Source organism: Notothenia coriiceps, unplaced genomic scaffold, assembly GCF_000735185.1.
Source record: "Notothenia coriiceps isolate Sejong01 unplaced genomic scaffold, NC01 NC01_scaffold00037250, whole genome shotgun sequence".
Taxonomy (NCBI): domain Eukaryota; kingdom Metazoa; phylum Chordata; class Actinopteri; order Perciformes; family Nototheniidae; genus Notothenia; species Notothenia coriiceps.
The window spans coordinates 15,452,753-15,472,097 of record NW_011369951.1 but is presented as its reverse complement, the minus strand read 5'-3'; the positions used below and the strand labels follow the sequence as shown (position 1 = coordinate 15,472,097).

At 38.8% G+C, this 19,345-nt stretch overlaps 1 protein-coding gene across 1 annotated transcript in view; it reads right to left on the bottom strand.

Annotated features, from left to right (window-relative positions):
• LOC104967368 (CUB and sushi domain-containing protein 1-like) overlaps window positions 1-19,345 on the bottom strand; it is a 192,487-nt gene that overhangs the window by 48,846 nt on the left and 124,296 nt on the right. Inside the window, 8 exon segments of the mRNA XM_010796776.1 lie at window positions 1,164-1,349; window positions 1,432-1,620; window positions 5,067-5,213; window positions 5,682-5,753; window positions 5,927-6,043; window positions 7,175-7,288; window positions 9,275-9,355; window positions 10,116-10,261. Of these exon segments, the coding sequence (XP_010795078.1) occupies window positions 1,164-1,349; window positions 1,432-1,620; window positions 5,067-5,213; window positions 5,682-5,753; window positions 5,927-6,043; window positions 7,175-7,288; window positions 9,275-9,355; window positions 10,116-10,261 (1,052 nt within the window).

The window sequence follows — 19,345 nt, the reverse complement described above, 5'->3', positions numbered from 1 at the left end:
GTGTGTTTTCGTCATTATTACAACAAACACACACTTGCAACTGATAACACTGGCAATGATTTTAGATGTATTAGACTATTAAAAAAGAAATCATGCTTCAAATAAGTGGGGGTACGGCGTACCCCCGCGTCCAACGCCCACTACACCACTGACTGCAACTACAAAAAGCTAAGGTTTGTTTTCTCATCAGGAAATGCAGACCGGCTCAAACAAAACGATTTTAAATCATCATCCTCACGATCATTTAATGTATCATATGTTCACCAATTGACATGAAAGCACTAATAAATGTAGTTTCATCCACTTGAGTTTACAACTACAAAAAATAGATTTGTTTTTATATCACATCCGACGGGAGGAAATTCAGCAGCTCTCACTACCGATTTTTAATCCTAATTTAATCATCATCTTCACCACGATCATTTATGTTTATGCTCGCCGAATTGACAAGAAAGCACTGACAAATATGAATATACTGTAGTCAACTTCATTAAAACATTATTAACGTGCCTAAACTCACCATTTCTACGCATGACAACAAACTTTGTCCGTGTTTGGCTCTCTCGCCGCACAGTGAAGCGTTCCCGCATTGACGTCACTTCCGGCTTCCCCAAAACTTCAAAATGAGTCGAAGGAATTTCCCCGCGATGTTCGAAATTATTGATATTTATCGCACCTTTTTTTTTAAACTGACGGTTCGAAATTACTAGTAGCCCAATATTTAATTTCACAACAGTTGTTGGGAGGCTGTCACAGGCTCTTTAAGCTAGTGGGGTAATGTATTTAAGAAACAGCGTGTTATGTGAAATACTCTTAGCATCTCTCAACAAAATAATTGAAAAAGAAAAAAGGAATAAATCTGACTATCCTTGTCCTGCCTTTTGCATTTTCTGAATGAAATGTGTAATTATACTATTGACCTTGGGAACAGCAGTTTATTTCCTCAAAATCCACTAACAAGCTTTTAACAGAGCTTTGAACTCATCAGCTGTCATATCATGGAGAAAGTGTTACACCATGAAAAGTGAGCAAACTTCACTCACCTCTTTCACATAGGAAGACTGCAACATTGTTGCAGTCTTCCTCTGTGTCCTAAATGACCTTGAGTTAAGAATATTTGTTCTTCTTGTCATCTCATAGTCTTGACTGCCCATACAACTTACGTAGGCATCTGGGGGCTGAGGCAGCATTACTCCAGCTGCCATCCTCCAAACACTCAGCAGTCATTTGAGCACCTGGGTCAAGGTGGAAACCATGGTTACACTGGTAGGTGACCTGGCTACCAACGGTGTACTGGTTGGCTTGGAAGCTTCCGTTGCCGGGTGACTGTGGAATTCCGCATGAGACAGCTGCCGTAAAGAGATAAGTGTTGAAATGGTATCGTTCACAAACTGCTGTCATCTCTTTTGAAGCAATCGTTTAAAATAGTACCTTGACAAAACGGTGTTAGTACGTCCCACTGGTAAAGCCCATTGGGGTGAAGCCTGCAGGTGGCATTGCTTGAGCCTATCATGCGGTAACCACGGTTACAATAAAACTGAAGTCTGCTCCCTGGACGGAGTTTGGTTCGGTTGACCACGCCACCGTTCACTGGAGGATCATTGATGCTACAGTAGGCAGCTGGAGATATAGAGGAAGAAAAGTTGGGAAAACAACATTTGTTCTGTGTTCACACTTCACAAGAAACTAACCAGTCTTATCTAACTCATTTTTTCTTTGGAGATAATAATGAGCAGGAGAGAAAACAGAAGGTGAGCTCCGTGGGGGTGTATTTAAAATGAGAAAAGGTGTGCCTGGAAACAATACGGCACTAATGCCAGGCATATCAAATATGAGCTTTATTCCTTCTGGTATTATATCATACTATAATGGATGTAAATAAATAACTTTTTCTGAAACCTTTTCAAGTAATGCATTGTTTTTGTCTTCCAGGAACTGAATATAGAATCAGTACAATATAACCATCCTCCACAACAGGCCTCAATGGGCCACTTGCTCCTCCCTGTCCGGTGTGGTCGTTGCTCCGCCTTGTACCGGCTCTTTTTTCTTTCAGCTTCACATTGGAGGATTTACTTTCCCACGTCAGGACAAAAGAGTAGCTTTCATTTTCATTCTACTGTAAACTTTTGTTTGCAAGAAGTATCTTATGCCTCCCTTTCCTCAAAAGAGTCATATTGGCCTTCTTTTTGCTCACTCTATCTGCTCTAAAATGTCTGTGTAATCGGCATCATTAATTGTATATCTTATCAGTCCACTTCTCTCAAACAGGAATATTCTGAGGTTGCACGAATATTCAGTCCGAGGATGAAGGCCCAGTCTTCCAGTTCCTAACTACTGAATGTTTATAATTATAATAAAAGGGACATGAACTCCTGTTGAAGATTTTATCATAAGGGCCTCGATATCAAAGGATCAGATGTTGTTAAAACTGAGTTGAAAAGAACATTTTATTGAGACTTTCAGGGTAGACTTTACTTCCATTCCAGTCTGCGGGATACATTGAGTTTGACTTCCAAAACAAAAAATAAAGAAAACTTAAATACAGATGCAGTATGGGAAATTGCAAGAGAGATAAGAGAAATTCCTATGAACAAAACATTGATAATGTTCCAAAAGTGCTATACTGGAAAACGCAACAATAGAGTTATTAGAGACTGTCCGTCAGCTGCAGGATAATGGACGAGGCAGAGGCAAAGAATGGCATGCTGTGTATCATTCGTTGCCTCTGCATTGAATGATACACACCACACCATTCTCAGTTTTCATCATCACTATGCTTAATTTGTTCGGTGGCAAATTCCTAATACATGCAAAAAATAAATGGTGATGTTCGTTGATACATTTTGGATAAGAAGTAGAGATAGATAGGTATTACTTTCACAGATAAAATGGGACAAAGGATTTTACGATAGTTAAGCAGCTTAATTTGAAAACCCTGCTTGCTTAATGTACAACCGACATCAATGCATATCTAGTTTCATATATATATATATATACACTAACATGTAGCCCTAGCCTTGATATAATATACCATACATATATATATACTATTATAATAACAACGTGTCAACACACAATGCTTATCTTTATAATTAAAGTGACTGCATTTTTAACCATTTGTAATATAGCTATCAATGTCTCCCTAAGATACTGACAAACATATTTTGGCTTTGGTACCATTTGAAATAGCTTTAGCTGAGTAATGCTGACCTCTTAATGTTTATGTAAGAAATATAATAGCTTTGTTCTCACATAGAGGTAAAATATGCTGAGATAAATATTATTGATGGCACTTCTGTACAATTGCTGATACCTACTTAAAATGTACTAAGGGCCATTATTGTTTATAGCATTAGTAAGTGCCCCCACACACATTCAGGCAGCAACTACAACACATATCACAAAGAGAGATACAAAGAGAGGAGTGGAAATTCATAGTGAATCACCAGGAAAGATGCATACAAGCGATGAGCTATTGCTGCTTTCAGAAAGGTCAGTGGGTAAACCTGATACCATTAAGCATAATGTCTGCAAGGTCATTTCACAGCTAAAGCAAGCATGAACAACAAGGAAAAACGATAACGAAAACGCAGCAGAGAATGTTACAGCCCACACAGATCCAGAGTCACACAAACTCACCACATGTTTGAGGACCCTCGTAAAGATAACATAATAACTTCACTGACACTACACTCAATTGTTACATTGACCCTTAAACCAGGTCTTACACCTGAAATAACCCTTTGAAGAGTGATCCATGTTATAAGCTAAAGCTAGGTATACAATATATATACTGTGCAATATGTGTGCTTCAATATACGAGAGCATCAAAAGTGTATTGTAAGTGAAAGTCTCAACCATACATTTATGTCCTCTGTATAGCTGCTTTTGTCAAGACAATACAACACCATGGGGAAAAGAAAACACTATTACTTCAAGCCATTGTGCCGATATAACCCACAGACTAAAATATATCACTCTGCTCTTCAGTACAGACAGCCATGAGACAGACCTTGTGACTCACTCATCTCAAGTCCAAGAGGACTGTAAATTCTATTTAGAAATATCGAAAGTGATGGTCATCTTCAGTACACTCCTCAAATGTTAAAAGCAATGAATAAGGAGCGTCTGAAAACCTGCCAACCTAAACCGAACAAAGCTAAGGATCAGAATGCGACACTGTTGGCAAGAACCTGCAGATAGATATAATAAACTCAAGCTGAAACAAATTGGCAAATTAACAAAGTGGATTTCCTAATTCTCTTTCGCTCTTAATTAGTCTGATGCATTAAAAAATAATTTTTCCAGTTAGGAACGTCTTCTCAATGATCAATGCTCAGGTACCTACAGCCTTGATGCACCAATTAATTTTCATCATAAGCAAGGAGCTGGTTATAAATTCTATTAGAGACCAATCACTTCAGCCAACATTAGTCAAACCTTTTTCCACACAGAAGGAAGGGTACAATGTGTGAAAGCATAGACAAAAGCAGGGCAGCCAGCAGACAGTATTCTTCAGATGGCAACACACTAATCCTGATCTAATCTCACATTCAAGATTTCCTCCCTGACATGCAAGTAATGCACATCTATAATATTGGGAGGGATGAAACCCTTTTTAATGGCAACACATGCAGAGCACACAGCACACACAGTGACATGTGTTTCCTAGTACCAGGAGTCTAGTAGTAGGAGCTATTGTACAGCGCCCGGGGAGCAATGGGAGTGAGGGGGGATGGGGGGGTTGTCCAGTGCCTTGCTCAAGGGCACCACGGCAGGGCAGGAGGTGAACTAGGACCTCTCCGAGTAACAGTCCACACTCCATACTTTAAGTCTGTTTGGGGCCTTGAACCGGCAACCCTACGGCTCCCAATCCAAGCCCCTACTGACTGAGCAACTGCCGGTCCTATCTACATGTAATTGTTGTTCAAACTAAAATAATATTTAGAACAGAGAGTCTGTAAACAGACGCATAATATGCATAACTGGTGTTTTATTAACAATAACAAGGCCAGCTATATATAAGGGACATAAAGAATGTAGAAAATGAAAGATATTGCATGTACCTGAGTATCGTATCTTGAACCCTCTCTTGTTTGTGGCATGGTCAGTGGACCAGCGTAGATAGAGCTGGTTTGTTTTCGATGTGAAGTTGAGCTGAGATGAGTGGTTTCCACTTAGAGCGACGAGAAGAGGACTCTGCCCTGAGGATCCTAGAGAAACAAATGAATGACACTTCAGGACGGCTGTGCGTAAAGTATATTGTATATATTAGTATTTCTCATGAATACACATGCACGTACAATATGTCGTTTTGCTTAGTGGTCTGTTTTTGTTGGTGGGATTCGTAGGTTTACATATAATGTTCCCCTAGAATAGTATGAGCCTAAGCTCAGATGAAGAAGAACAACATGTTGTAGTGAGAATGTGTTTTATTGTTTCTGAGACATGCCTCACATGAAGGTGACAGCATCATTAAGTCGCTAACTTCCTCCAGATGACTTGTTTTACATGATCCTGATTGAAACACATTGTATACTTTCATCCCAGGTTTATGGACCACGACCCTCCACCTGTTCAAAAGTGGATATTGTGGATATGTGTGTGTAAGCATGTATGGGTATGTGATGTTCTGTGTGTGTCTAGTGAGTTGCAAAATAAAAAAGGACGTCTCTGTGTACCATCAAAAATCTCCAGTTCATCAAATTGTTTCTCGCTGTGGAACATCTCTACATATATGTTGATGGTGTAACCTGGAAAAACAAGACAACATTATTAACAAGCACATATGCAGCACGCACACACACAAATGCAGGGACACACAAAAACTGTTTTACATATTTATAATCAAAGTGCAGATATATATATATATAAAACAGCAGGGTGGAAACACACACTGGTTACACCCCCTCCATACACACTGTACCTGGAACCATGTGAAGCAGCCAGGAGCACGTCTGGCTGTTGGGGTAGTTGCTAGGAAACCCAGGGCTAAGTATCACTCCTGATGACAATGTCCGCTCCTCATTGGCTGGGCACTGGGCTGGAGGAGTTATAGACAAAAGCCAGTGAGATTGATAAGAACTGTGAAACTTTTTTCTTTGGAACATACTAGGTGTGAACCACTCTCAAAATAAATCCATCTCAATGTTCTTGTTTACCTGTTCATATTCATTATCTGTATCCTTTTTCCAACTCACATGTATAAAGAGCCCTTCTTTTGAAATGTACTTTCTATCAAATTAGCTTGCCTGCGTCAGGGTCATGTTGGGTCTACGAAAGAATCTCAATGCCACATGCCCATCTTCTCTGCCTTTAAAATGTGCCTATTTATTAGCCTTTAGCGAGACACTGGAAGTCTGACTCAATCTTTCTGTGTGATGAGTGTTTAGGAATCAGGATTTCACACAAAAGGCACCAAACTTTCTTCTCCTGCTTTATAATAAAAAGGACATTCTGTTCATCTTACACGATGATGGCGAAGGCTGAGCATCTGTTCAACACAAAAGAGTTTTCTCAAAAGAGGAATTCAAATCAGTATTCAGTTCTCTCGTATAAATACCAGGTACTGCAGCCAGCACCTCACAGTGTGGATGTATTATACATTTAACTGAAAATCTAGTGCTTCTTTCCTGCTGCCTCTTCATTTCTTGAAATAAAGAGAGTATTTCATAGTATTGAAAAAGTGGAATATATTATTAATTGAAAAATGTTAACTTCAACACACAATAGTAGGAATGTCACACAATAGAAACATGTGCTATTTCTCATGTCATTAACTGGTTTGGCTTTACTCAATCTGCCTAATATACTGTATCTTTCTCACAGCAGACATTTAAGCATGTCATGGCAGCAAAGGCACAGATGTAATCAATTACTTTTGAAAACAAAGGCTTTACTTTTAGGTCCAGGGTCTTGGTTCTATGCACGCTCGCTAACTGGCATCTCTTACTTGGACCAAACAAAGTTGCTTTTCCTGCTATAACATGTCAATATGTAGACACTTGATCCAATACGTAGGATCAAGGTTTCCGAATAATTTTCATAGTTGTGACATTTTATGTCTTCATATTTGTTTGAGGATTTTTTTAAATGACACAACACAGAGTCAATGTATGATTGTGACATAAACATGCACATGCTGTATGTTGTATTGGTTTGGGAGTAGCATTACCTTGACATGTTGGTGGCGGGGCTTCAAAAAGCAAATGGGTATTGAGTTTACACATCAGCTCGGCTTTTCCCACCAGTGTATATCCAGGTAGACAACGGTACCTCACAATATCACCTAAGCAGGAACAAAAAAAAAAGTCTATTGAATGATTGTGAGACTGACCGTTGAGCAGCCCGACCAAGCAAGGAGGCAGAGGCAGAACGTCCAAAAATATAACCTATCTATTTATACCAAGTATAGACAGGAGGACGATTACCGCAACCAATAACTGTCTTTATATAATAACTGTAAATATTGTATGTTCCAAAATAGTTAAGATGTGTTGCCCTGTTTTGAAAAGAAAAAAAGTTTGAAGGGGTTTTGATCTTGAATCGGGAGGATATCCACCACCTGTCTGCCAGATGTAATGCCTATTTCAAACTTTGCCCCAGAGGCGCACAGTGCCAAAGCTCTCAGCATGAGGCATGGACTATGAAAAAAGGTAAACAGAACAAACAAGAACATTCGGCCTTTCTTTGAGCGTGTTCACAGATTGTATAATTGGCTATTAGACTGAGCGACAAAAACAAAGGTAGTGTGGTCTCCGAGGTACTCCATCCGGCCAGAGTTTGACAATGTAAAATTCTAAGTACATGCAGCCCAACGTTCTGAGGGCTTGTGAGAATTCTATGTATGATTATTCAAAAATAGCCCTCATTTGTACTCAGTCTTGCTGAGAAAGGTGCTGCTGTGGTGTACGTGTCAATTATTTGACGTCACTCTGGTGTAGTATTATCACTCTGTACATTGTTAGTGTCCTGTTAGGAAGATCATATCTAAGGAACATTTTCTAATATCAATTTGAGGGATGATTAAGTCTTTCCTGACTCTGGGGTTTGACCACTTTAAAAGTGTCTTTAAAAGTCTAAAATCCCCAAATCCCCCAAATCAACTAATTATTCAAAAATCAACCAACTTTCCAGAGTTCATAAAAAAGCTGACATTTCAAAATGTGAGTTTTCTGCACAGAAATTATTGTATGCTTTGCCAGCAGCGGCTAGGCTCTGCATACATCGGCAGGGGCAAATTGAGATGTCAGATTTTTTCAAAACATATCTCCTGTTGATCCAAAAGGTCACCAACCCTAAGAGTAAATGTTTTGAGCAAATCACATAACTGATGGGAAATGGAAAACTTGACATGTGATTATTTCTACCAAAATTAATGTATTTCAAAAGCTTGAGAGAACATACTGTACTGGGTAGGTTTTTACTTTTGACCAATTACAGAGCCATGACTGGGTTAACTGCATTTCTCTTCAACTCAAACAGATTGGAAATATCCTAATTATTTACGGACAAAGAATAGGCTGCTTGGTTTATGTAGGTGGTATTCAAATGTATTGGAGATGAGCGATATAACAACACATCATATTTACTCTAAATACCATTGAGCCAATTGTAGAGGGGTTGGAAGGCTTATTTTATCTCCATTGATGGAGCCAGCTGTTTGTCACTGTTTATGCTAAGAGGCACCAGACACACCCCAATCTCTGTACTGGCAGTGAAGAGATGCAACTGACATAGATATTAATGAAGAATTTTGCATAACTTAATTTTCTTTTGTGAATTCCTCGCTCTTGTGTTTCTGTCTGTGTCAAAGATACTGACAACATGCTCACACAGTTTTACACTGCGTGGATTTTATTTGGAGCGAGGGCTCAGCTTCACTAACAAAGCAAAATATAATTAATAGTAGCATTTTCACGTTGAATATGAATGTAAAGAGTAATTTAGCCCATTATTATACAGCATAACGACCCCACAAAAACCAGGCAGTATGTCAGACCTGTCAGGTGAGGGTCATTTTGATGTTACAGTATGATGCCCCCCCCCCCAAAAAAGGTAATAAAAAACAAGTTGAATTAAACAGCGAAGGTCAAGAAGTAACCCAGGTGGTTTTTTTTAGTTTGCTGAAGTTATGTACAGGGTTCCTGCAGGTTAGGCCAACTCAAATGTAAGACTTTTTAAGACCTTTTTAAGATCCCGCGGGAACCCTGTATGTAGACTAGTTGGTGCAACATCACTTTCATTCAATTAAGATCTTATTATTATGAATTACCTATCTGGAAGTCTTCATCTTCGTAGATCACCTCTGAGTTCTCCACAACAGGCGGAGCAGGACATTTCTTCAGACGGTAGGCTGGCGAGAAAGAGAGAGAGAAAAACGTTTAAACAAGGTACCTTAGATCTCTAGTGAAAAAAAAAAACAATAAAAGAAAGAAGGTCATTTCAAGAGTGGGTGGTCTGTTCACAATGATTCACAAGTCCATAAACAAAAACATATTTGAACCTTAGGAAACTCAAATTGACTTATTTCTTTCCTTAAAAGTGGTTGATTATTGAGATGCACATTGCACACCCTGAGACACAAGTGGTGTGGCTGCAGCCTTTATCAAATAGGCTGTCTCATTGCAATAAAGGGTACACACCTGTTAATCACTGAAAACCATGACATTGACCTTTTCAGACACTAACTATATTTTTATAAATAATGAACACTAGGGGAGATATGATGAAAGCATTGCTAGAGTGAAAAAAGAAAAGTAGCTACACTAACTCTTTTTGTTTTTTTTACTGTCTGAATCATCTGTTATAGCTCTTCACTGGTTATGGAAATGACACTAGAAGACTTGATACATGTGTTTTAGATTGAAGCTTTGATAGGAGACACTTTGGTATTCAGGGACGCAGATGGCACTCAAACACTCTTGTGCATTATGATGCTGTGCCATGATTTGGCAGTCTACAAATGTGGTTTGTCTGTCCCTATAACTATTTGTATATACCGTATGTGTCTAACTGTTTGTGCAGTATAAGCTGTACACTGTACACAGCTTACATATGAGCATGCTTATACTACAGGTGTGTGTGTGTGTGTGTGTGTGAGTTTGTATCTGTACCATGGTAGTTGAGAATGAAGAACCCTCCAGTGGAAAAGTCAGAGTGGAAGCGGATCAGGACCATCGGGCTGGTACTGTAGGCTGACTCCAATGCTGTGTTGCCGCTGAAGACTCCCAGCTGAGGACTAGACGTCTCTGGGCCGTCCCTGATGAAGACACGGAGACACGGAGAGAGGAACACAGACGACAGACGATGGTTAAACTGGAAGCAGGAAACACTGGAATAATTGCAGAAGACGGATCAGAATCAGAATACCTTTGTTAGTCCCACAGAGGGGAAATGTGCATCGTTACAGCAGGAAAGAGCCACAGACAGCTTAATGTTACATATGTTAAAAAAAAGTAAAAAGTTATGATATAATAAAAAATATAATAACAAAAATAAAAGTAAAATAACTTTTCAAAATACAAATCCTCTAACAGTTCTTAGGATTTAGCAGCCAGGTATATATATTACACAGTTATTAATGGCATATGTATATAATAATGTATATATTGCACATATAGCACATATTGCACATAGTTTGATGGTATTTAACAGCAGCAAGTTACACAATTTACAAAATACAAAAAAACACACCTTGTAACGGTTCTAAGGATTTAGCAGCCAGGTATAAATTACACAGTTATTAACGGCATACATATATTGCACATATAGCACATATTGCACATAGTTGGATGGACAGAGAGAAACCAAAAGTCACGTAATAGCTGGCAGAAAGACAACTATGCGTAATAAAAAAAGATAACTGTTTCTCTGATTTACTTTTGTTCCACAAATCCTTTTCTACATTGCAAGCAAAGCCCTTAAACTAAAAAGATTCAAAGAGGTATTGGGGTATTGCAGGGGATTACCAGCCATAGTCTGAGTAACATTTTACTCATGGGAATATGAGGGTGGCAATATTAATTTAATGAAACTAAAAGGCAACGTGAGGGTAAATATGGAACACTGGTGCACTGTATCTACCCAGGCTCAACCTCCATTAGTTGAGTTTGCAACGTTTTTTATTTTCTCTTCTTCTCAGAGTAGAAATATATGGATTGTCTCATTGATCTGCCGGCAACATTTAACCCCACATCACCAGAAAAAATATTTGATCACAAATCCATGATTATCTCCAAAAGTGTCTGAGTGGATTCTTTATAATGAAAATCCATAATAGTGATGAAAATCCTAAATGGCTAAATTGATTAGGTAATTAAAATCATACTGAATAAACAAACCGCTGACTGGTTGTCTGCCACAGCACTAAAGGCAGGGATTTGGATCAGTCTGAACCTTTTAGGAAATGTTAATCTTGCATTTGCTTTCACTGATTAAAAGTAATAACACTGAGAAAGACAGACCAAAAGCAACCTTTATTAATAAAATAAAACATTTATCTGCCACACGCCTGGCTTTTTAAAGGGCAGAACAAATATTGTATAAAGCTAAATCTTTGCTTTTTTTAACCTGTTTCACACAAGTTCATTGAACAAAGCCTGTGGATTAAAGGCTTAACTTAACTCATTAAATATTGAATGTTGCTGAAAGGTTACATTTTCTAAATGCCCAGTTTTCGGTTTTTAATGAACATGCCATTGGATTAAACAAGGGTTTTAACATTTTATTCATGAGAAGTGCCTGGGATCTCATGGCTCCTCAATAATTCAAGGCCTTCTGAAGGTGTTGGAGCTCATTTGGAGAATCAAAATGTGCTTTTTGGGTCATTTATGTTTACTTAGAGAACATATACAGAACCAATATATAGTCATCATATGCATTTAACATTTATTATAACGTGTTTTTGGGGGTTGTAATTAGGGGTGCACCGAATGGGAAATTCTTGGCCGAAACCGATACCGAAAATAGGAAACAGTCGGCCGAAAACCGAATGCCGAAAGGCCGAAAATGATTAATAGAAATATCTATATATAATGTATACATTTTTTACCAATGTTGTTCAGCTATCTGATTATGGAAAAAGACATGATTATGGCTAAACTTAACTTAACTTAAATAGTAATCACTATTATGGGTCCATAAAACATTTATTCAGCACTTTTGAATGCATAGAGTACATTAATTCCAAGTCAAGTGCATTTTCTCTGTAGGATAACTACAACAAAGTGCATTCAGAACAAAGCCAAGGTGCATAAACATCTAGGCCAGTAGGCCTGCAACAAAATAGTGTAAATAAAGACTGTAACAGCCAGGCCTTCAACAACAACAAATGCACCTATAAGTGCATGCATACAAATGTGCAAACTGGATAAATCCACATGAATGTAACTATTTACAAATGAAATTACAATTCAATTTCAAGAATCTGTAAATAAGGCTGTCTGTCCTCATAAGCAAAGTAGTAAACATTGTATAAAGATACATAAAGTGAAAACTGGATACAAAATCCACAATCAATTACAAATTAAATTACAATTTCAAGAATCTGCAAATAAGGTGGTCTGTCCTCATGAGCAATGTAAACAACATTGTATCATTTAGATACCGAAAGTACAATATATTGAACACTGTGCTGCTGTCATTTCCCCCTAATGATAACCTGAGATGGTGAATTATAACTCACAATGAAAATTGTTCAGGAAAGTGGGTAGAGAGTAGACATGTAGAACTAGATAAGCTTATGATAAGCCAGCCTCGTCTACTTATTAAGGAAAAGTGGGAGGTTCTTTTTAATGAACAGTAGCTTCTCTGCTTTATCAGCCATAAGTCTGCTCCTCTTCTCATCAAGCACATGAGAGGCAGCGCTGAACAGTCTCTCGCTGTCAGTGCTTGTGATTTGATCTTACTCCGCATATTTGTCCGGGTGTTTTGATTTCAAGTGGTGGAGTAATCCCGAAGTGGTGAAAGTCTTTGCAGTTACACCCCTTCGAGAAATGTCAGCTGAACACGTTTTACAAATCGCAATCCGCGCCTCTTTCTCTGATATTTTTAAATATCTCCAAGCGGCAGACATGTTGGCTGTGAGCCAGCCACGAGCATGGTCGCGCACCGTGCTTGTCGCCGCGTTTTGATTACGTCATCACAACAACACGTTAGCTTACCAACGTAATCCTGTTCCCTGACATTCGGTGATATTTTTTCGGTGCTAAAACCGAAAGCCGAAAGAGCCTCTTTAACCATTTTCGGCCGATAATTTTCGGCGGCTGAATATTCGGTGCATCCCTAGTTGTAATTACTATATATTTTGAACTTGTTTCTGAAAAAGTAAATACATTGGACGACAACAAAGAGAAGACTTGGACTTAGCTCCCAGAGTTTGTTAGTGACCTTTCCCTCAGTGAAAGAATCAGGATCAATGAAACCCATTTAATAGAGTCAGTCGGAGTCCTCTCGAACCATAAGATGTAAGCTTGTGAGGCTAAAAGGTTGCTGGTTTGTGAAGCTCAAACACTGCTGATACGTGATAAGAAAATGTTTTAAGTAAGCCTTACCTCTGGAAATAAGGGTTTAAAGGAAGTTTGATTTATTAAGAGTTATCTATTCTGTCTATCTCCTACAGGTGATTGACGCGAGCCCACTACAGCTGGGAATAGGCTGGAATTGGAAATAATACATTAACAGATAGAAGAGAGATGGGGCTGACATGATTCACCATCAACCAAATCACATTTCCCCCTCCTACAGTAAAACCACTGCACTTTTTTCACAACCCTATCAGAGTCCTGGTTTGAAGAAAAAAGTGGATCCAACTAAAAAAAGTCTTTGTAAAATAAAGTGAACTCATAATGCTGAAAAAGAAAGTACACCGATATAAAACATTGTCTTTTTCTGAGTTTGTATGTGTGTACATTTATACTATGTACACATTTAGTCAAACCAGACTTTAGAGACAGATGATTTTAGGAGAACTAATGTGTTGCTCTAGTGTTAGATCCATAGACCACTGTTAGAAGTGGTCCAGTGATATTAGGCAAGAAGCCAAACTTCGGCTGGTTGCAGAGCATAGACAGTTTGGCTTCAGTCCCTGACATCTGGATGCAGCTGCCGTCACATAAACCCCAGGGGTATACAGGGCAGAAACCAGAAGATACACATCACTGAGATATGGAAAAAACAGGACATTGTGATTCACAAAGGCAAAAGACATTCATCACAAGTTTGATTAATGAGAAGCGAGAACACGAGGAGGCTGGCAGAGGAGGAAATCAGCATAACTACTGACAGCGGTAGAATGAGTGATCAGAGAAGTGAAAATGTAGGCTCTTCAGATGAGTAAGAAAACAACCTCATTGACTTGTTTGAGTGTGAGGTGATTGTAAGCCAGCTGATAATTATGGCATTGAACACACTCAACCTGAACAAAGGCAAAGTTTCTATGAACACTTTACTCTGTGTGTCATTAATGATGACATGGACTCAGTGTACACCCGTTGTCCTGTACAGTACCTCTCATGTTGCTACAACCTTCAACATGAAAAGCACATTACATTCTCAAAGTCAAAATAAGCCAAAGACTCACTGAAAAAGATATTAGGGATTAAAAAAATAGAATAGAAGATCTATCGAAGCTCAGATGAGCAATGCATCTCCGTCAAAAAAAAAAGAAGGCGTCCAGAGCAGAGTCACTGATGCAACAGCCTTTGATCTGACTGACAACAACTGGAAAGCAATTCCGGGTGTTTCCACTTCGCTGAAATCAATATCTACAGTCCATCTGCCTTCAAGTATAACAACAAATATATTTTATTGGAGAATTTCTGTAGTTTCTTAGAGAATGATATATTAGTTTAAAATGAATGAATGACTGAATCCATCTATCCATCTTAAAATGTTTTATGATTATTCTGGACGTTGCCGTTTCCTCTTCTATTTACATGTCTGTAATGCAGTATCAGCGGACCTTCAGATCACTCACTCTAAATCCGTCTAAGGCCCTGGAAGGTAGATGCTATCCCACTGGCTCTGAGCAAAGCACTTTTCCTTCAGTGTCGGCCCCCAGTCACTTGCAAATATATTCATGTGTTGGGAAATAAAGCAGGATTGAACAGTGCAACAGTCCATCATTTATGCACTAATCTCACATCACAGATGTCTTTTGGTACCCTACAATCGAGGATTTTGTTCCCTGTGTAATGTGCCAAAAATACATAAATCACAAAAATCAATTTGCAACTACAAAATAACTTGATGCTGTGCCTCTCCATAGCTATATCCATAGCGCTGGTAGCTGGTAAGATTGAAAGCGAGTAGTCCCAGAGTGTAAATGTATTACTTTCCCACTGCCTGCATTTCAACTACTCACTCCCTAGAGCTTTACTGTGGAGCATGACAATTATAGACTGGCTTCAAATATGTATTTCCTAAAACCAACCTCCACCAGATGATGACAGTGAGTGACAAAATCCTACTTGATCTTAATTGTATTAGTAATAGATTCACTGTTTTATATTATTTTTCAAAAACTGTAATTATTGAGTGAGAAATGTCTCTCGCACTGACCCAAACTTGTCAGAGCCATCCGAGTCCCGTTGGATATGTGAACCCAGCTCCTTTCATTACATTTCCCACTCCTCACTGAATCTCATCATTACTGCCAGAGTTCCTAAGCCCTCTCTGGGTCTGCCTATGGCCATGGTGCCGAGTTAGATCGAATTGGTCAGTGGTCCCATTGTAAATGCATTACTCTCACACTCCCTGTTACAATCTGACCTCCACAGTGAATCCCATTATTACTGCAGGAGATTCACTCTATGCATAGCACATAGTATTAAGGGTGTATGTATTAGTAGTGTATGTTGCTGTGATCCCTGTGCATAAACCAGGCCATACACAGATCCGTATGGGTTTTTGTGTATGTCGCTGTATGATAACATCATAAACAATTGACACTGATGTTTTCTCTGTAAATTCCTTTGTACAGGTAAGAAATACATGCCATCAATGCCAGGAATAAGGTTACCACTAATAAAAGTGTGTGTGAGAGAAAGCAGAAGTGTGTGTTTGTATGTGTATCTCAGGTATTTTTCCACAGGCCCTGAAAACTGCAGTCATTAAACCACTCTTAAAAAATAATAATCTAGATGCTTCAGTAATGAACAATTACAGGCTGTCAGACCACCAAACATGAACAAATTGAAAAACAGATCAAAGACTTGCTATACTCCTCGACAACTCGAACTCACGATTGCCCGACTACGAAAAAAAAGACACCAAGCGTACTTCTGTTGCAGTGCCCGAGGCGGATGTTGACGCAATGATATCAATGACGGGTGTCGAATGATTTGACATTACCTTTGCGTCGATTTCACTCGGTCAGGATTGGTTCCGGATTGCTCCGGATCGGTATGGCCCTTCGGCTCCGGCTCACTCCGGGACAAATCACCTTTACGCCGGTAATCACTCGAACGCAAATTCCGAGTCCCCATGTTACGATTAATTTGTGTAAGTGTTATGGAAACCATTAGAGTCAAATTAACTTAGCATATTGGAATTTTTAGTTCACATAGACTTTACTTTCAAAGGTTAATAAAGGATGAGACTTTTCATAAAAGAAAATAGACAGAGAAATCGGATGGTTGAAGTTTTTTGACGGTCCTGGGGAAATGGAAAGGAGTTGCCACTGTAGTAGTGCCACTGATGTCGCGACCAGTAGTCATTGAAAAGTCACAGTGGGCCAATACAAAACTAGCCTGTGGGACAGATTGCACGGACGTGCCCTGGTTGGCCTTCACCTTGGTGGGTAAAGTGCGACACCTCCCATTCGGCATTCTTCTTATTGGTTAATTACCAAAATTATGATAAAACTAAACTACCCACTATTATACATAGTCAATGTATAATTCTATGTTTACATTGTTAACAGTGTAAATCGGTCAAATACAACACACCAAATAGGTAACAAAGGGTCTTGTAGGGGAGGTAAAGTCCAATTTACCATTAAATTTCAGATCCTGTAAATCTTTTACAACAATAGGATTAACCTCAAAACCTCTTACATTAGAGTAGAAAGTAGTCATGGGTGTTCGCGATATTTCGGTCGTCAATTCTTCTTTCACTTTAAGGATACAGGGAATCTATAAAAATGAATATATGTAGGTCAATCGTGTTAGTAACAAAGAATAATTATCGTGGTGACGACGACGAAAATGATTGTGATGATGTTTATTGTTACTATATAAGGTGTGACAGATTATCAATTTTCAATAAGAAAAGGAGAGGTAGCAAAGTCCTGAATCCGTCCAATCTGCTTACCCTATTTAAACGTGTATTCTAATTAGAGTATTGAGACGAAAATGTCGAGGAACGCCGATATTACAGGTGTGACTCTTGCCCTGTTAGATAAAGTGGAGTCATGGGGTAACTTATGGGGTTGAAAGTTCCCTGACGTCGACCGAGTAGTGACAAGGGGCGCCTGTGCCTCACGATAGAGGTTGAAATGGAATAACGTCGCCTCCGGACAGTGACTAATGTAGCGACAGACCATTCGGACCTATGGTGAACTTGAATGTACGTGTGGTGTTGGTGTGTGTGTGTGTGTGTGTGGTGTGTGTGTGTGTGTGTGTTGTGTTGGGTGTGTGGGTTGTGTGTGTGTGTGTGGGTGTTGTGTGTGTTGTGTGTGTGTGTGTGTGTGTGTTGTGTGAGTGTAGTGTGAGTGTGAGTGTGAGTGTGAGTGTGAGTGTGAGTGTGAGTTTACGTTTTCGAAGGAAATAACAACGCGGAAATAGGAACCGGGCTTAAAGTAGTGACTGTCGATTCAGTAACTTAACTGACGTAGGACGGAGGAGAATGACTTTGTGGTTATTCTCAATATAGTTGAAAACTAAAGAACAAAAAAATAATAGTAAGACAGGGAGAGGAGTGTGTGTTCCCATGTTCCGTTCCGTTCAAATAAATAATATCGGGAAAGTTGTGTTCCTATTATTTTATTTGTAATTTTCTTTTTTATGTACCTATTTTCAAATGTCACGTCAAATTCTACAACTTATCAATTTAAATTTTCGTCGCTGTTTTTCTTTTTAGAAATCAGACTAAATTTTCGTTCAGTCTACAACGTCGCTGGACTGTCCATAGACCCTCCAACAAGGTTATAAAACCTTCGTTTATTGATTTGCCGACGAAGAGGCACAAAATCAAGACTGAGACCCCTGTCTTTCGACCTGGTCGAAGGGACTTAAAAAACAATACCAAGTATAAGGCAAACGGATTTGGTAAGTTTACAGAAATAACAACAGATCATATAAAATAAGAAACTGTGTGTCCTTCGTTCACATGTGTTGAGTCTTGTCCAAACAAAAGTGAAAGATATCACCTCCTGAGTCGTCGACGCAAAAAACTACAACACAAAAAAATCTAAAAAATCACTCTGGACGTTTCTGTGGTAAATGTCATCAGGTCAATACTTCTATTCGTACCTGTTCAAAAAGTTTTAGGTACGCACTGTGATCATGAAAATTTAGGATCTATATAAAGAAATCCACTATCATCCGACTAAATTCATTGACAAAAATTACACTGAACAACTTTTGAGTCCAGTCTCCAGGTACTGATGTGGTTTTCTAAAGAACCAAATAGACAACAAAACTTTTGTTACGTCCGAGCTTCGAGTCGCGAATGAAAATATACAAGACGGAACCGAGGTTTTCTGGTAATTGAGTCAAAATAGAAACGAATTAAACCTCTTTCAAGACTTGTAGGTCAGTAACTAAAAAGTTACGTGAAATGAGTCACAAACTTAACCTCGTAATCAGAGGACCACTTGAACTAATGTATTTACAACACAGTAGGCGTACGATACCATTTGAATAAATCAATCAAAAGTAATAGACTCGGTCACCATCGTACATCTACAATTTCTCTTCTCGCGGGGTTCTACCTCGGACTTCCTTGGGGTGTACAGTTTTAAACAGGTGAGTCTACACATAAATATTTATGTCTAGACTCACCTTGTTTATACTGTATGGATATCTTTGTTTCACAAAGACAGGAAATTTCATCCTAAGTTTGGTTAAATCTTGACAAAGGTTTTCAGGGTGGGGGTCAAAAGATCAGCAAGCTCTTATAAGCACCAGTTCACAGGTTTGCGGTCTGACTCTAGATTATTATGATTGTGACTTCAAAGACGGTGACAGACACAAATCACCTACAGTAACTTCGGAAATATTCTCGTCAGGAGTCACGACACCAAACCTGCTTCGGACACTGACCTTGTGTAAATAAAATTTACGTTCTTTAATGAGTTGACAACTTTTTGTGAAAAGTTACTAAGATGGATCTTTACCGTCCA